The sequence below is a fragment of the Lactuca saligna genome, chromosome 3, assembly GCF_052625555.1.
Source record: "Lactuca saligna cultivar CGN05327 chromosome 3, ASM5262555v1, whole genome shotgun sequence".
Taxonomy (NCBI): domain Eukaryota; kingdom Viridiplantae; phylum Streptophyta; class Magnoliopsida; order Asterales; family Asteraceae; genus Lactuca; species Lactuca saligna.
The window spans coordinates 74,631,668-74,634,274 of NC_136419.1; the positions used below are offsets into that span (position 1 = coordinate 74,631,668).

General features: G+C 39.6%; 1 protein-coding gene across 1 annotated transcript; it reads right to left on the reverse strand.

Annotated features, from left to right (window-relative positions):
- Positions 1-200: 200 nt before the first annotated feature.
- LOC145036885 (uncharacterized) lies at positions 201-1,802 on the reverse strand. Its single transcript, XM_078985417.1, has one exon. It carries the CDS (start codon positions 1,705-1,707, stop codon positions 379-381), a length of 1,329 nt encoding a protein of 442 aa, XP_078841543.1. The 5' UTR covers positions 1,708-1,802; the 3' UTR covers positions 201-378.
- Between the last annotated feature and the right edge of the window lie 805 nt (positions 1,803-2,607).

Below are 2,607 nucleotides of genomic sequence, written 5' to 3' on the forward strand. Positions count from 1 at the left end.
GATTTTGAACATGCGCACCAATAAACACATTTTAATGCGGTTATATAGAAACCGCACCAACAAATTCTTTAAATGGTACAGTTCGTTGGTTTATTGATGCAAAAATAGTTGTAGATTGTTTAATAATGTTGTTTAAGGCTACAACCGCACCAATTAAAAAAATCTATCACATTAGTAAATATGTTTTGTATTAGTGTTAATTATAATCTCAAGAAAACCAAAGTATCTTCCATAAACTCAAAATACGAGATAACACACCATACAAAGCTCAATCCCATCTCTCTACTTGTTACCCATCAACAACACCATACAAACGACAATAATACCGGATTATTATTATGTATACACATATGATTCATCATAAAGATACTATAGGATCTAATGATGTCCAGGAAGCTTCTCTTTGATCTTCTCCATCACCCCTTTCTTCTCATGGGTTTCTCGTCCTTCCATATAACCACCACCACCAACGCCACTTGTTGTTGTCGTGGACACACTTTGATGCCCATCCGTGTTGTGATCACCTGGAAGCTTTTCTTTGATCTTCTCCATTACCCCTTTCTTCTCGTGGGTTTCCCCTCCTTCTACATAACTGCCACCAATGCCATTGTGGCCTCTTGTTGTTGTTGTGGATACCTTATGATCCTCGTTCGTGTTGTGAACTCCGGGAAGCTTTTCTTTTATATTTTCCATCACCCCTTTCTTGGCGTGGGTTTCCTTACCTTCTCCATAACCACCACCACCACCAACACCGCCTATTGTTGTTGTGGAGACCCTTTGATGTCCGTCCGTGTTGTGACCACCAGGAAGCTTTTCTTTTATCTTCTCCATCACCCCTTTCTTCTCGTGGGTTTCCCCTCCTTCCACATAACCGCCACCAACGCCATTGTGTCCTCCTACCGTTGTTGTGGACACCCTTTGATGCTCGTTCGTGCTGTGAACACCGGGAAGCTTTTCTTTTATATTTTCGATCACCCCTTTCTTGGCATGGGTTTCCCTACCTTCTCCATAACCACCACCACCAACACCCCCTGCTGTTGTTGTGGAGACCCTTTGATGCCCGTCCGTGTTGTGACCACCAGGAAGCTTTTCTTTTATCTTCTCCATCACCCCTTTCTTCTCGTGAGTTTCCCCTCCTTCCACATAACCGCCACTAACTCCATGGTGGCCTCCAGTCGTTGTTGTGGACACCCTTTGATGCTCGTTCGTATTATGACATCCAGGAAGTTTTTCTTTGATCTTCTCCATCACCCCTTTCTTCTCATGGGCTTCCCCTCCTTCCACATAACTGCCACCAACACCGCCTGCCATTGTCGTGGACACCCTTTGATGCTCGACCGTGTTGTGACCACCGGGAAGCTTTTCTTTAATCTTCTCCATCACCCCTTTCTTCTCGTGGGTTTCCCCTCCTTCCCCATAACCACCAGCAAAGCCACCTGCCTTTGTTGTAGACACCCTTTGATGCTCGTCCGTGTTTTTACCACCGGGAAGCTTTTCTTTGATCTTCTCCATCACCCCTTTCTTCTCGTGGCCATCTTGATCGTAGCCTGTCCCAGTTCCCGTGCCAATGCCTGCTCCCGTACTAGTAAAAGGGATGCTAGAGTGAAGTGGATTTCCGTACTCATCAGTTTTCAGAACATGGTTACCATACTCATCTGTTTGCTGACCTTCTCTTCCGTATTTTTGATCTCCTGCGTATTGTGCCATTTTTCTTTTCACTCGATAAGGTATAGATGAAGCTAGAAAATGTAGAATTGAACACTTGGTTAGTTTGTGATTTTCTTGTGTTTTATTTTATGAGATTTGGGGGGGCTTTATATAGGGGAAAGTGAGATGATGAAAAGCTGGTATACGCGGTGAAATGAAGATGCGCATCTGAGAGAACCACACCTTGTAATCATTATATTATGGACTCGTGTTTTTTAATACATACACAAAACGAATGGATTCTAAACCTACATATATTATATTATAGATAAGTCATAAGAGTCAATTTGTGAAGTCACGCCGTGTCGACAAGACTGTTGGTTCGTCGACATATTTCATGTCGGTAAGTTTTGTTTACAATATTGGTTAATTATTTCCCCACCACACATAAAAGAAAATATTGTAATATCAGCCTCAAATCATACCACCTTCTCATGAATAAAAACAGTCGATCATTCCAGCGTTCCTATTTTTGTATTTAATAAAACTAATATTAATTTTTTGAACGTATTAGTGTATTAGTGGTAAGAAGTTAAATTCACAAATTTAGTTAATGGGTTTATTTCCGGATTTGAACCCTAAACCTACAATCTAAAGATCCATCTCTACCAAGTGGGTTAATTTCATATTAACAACCAAAATTAATTGAAAAAAAAAATACATCATTGAATAATAAATTAAAAAGTTACATTAATTTAGAAATATAAAATACTAGATGTGAGATCCGTATAATACACGATTTAATTAAAAAAAAATTAAATATCAAATTGTAATCGGTTTGGTTGCAACATACATCTTGCTCAACCCTAATTTGATAATAGTTAGATACTATTATATAAAAACTTTATCATCTCCCTACCTAATAAAATAGTAGCAAAATTGTCACGTGTCAATCAATTA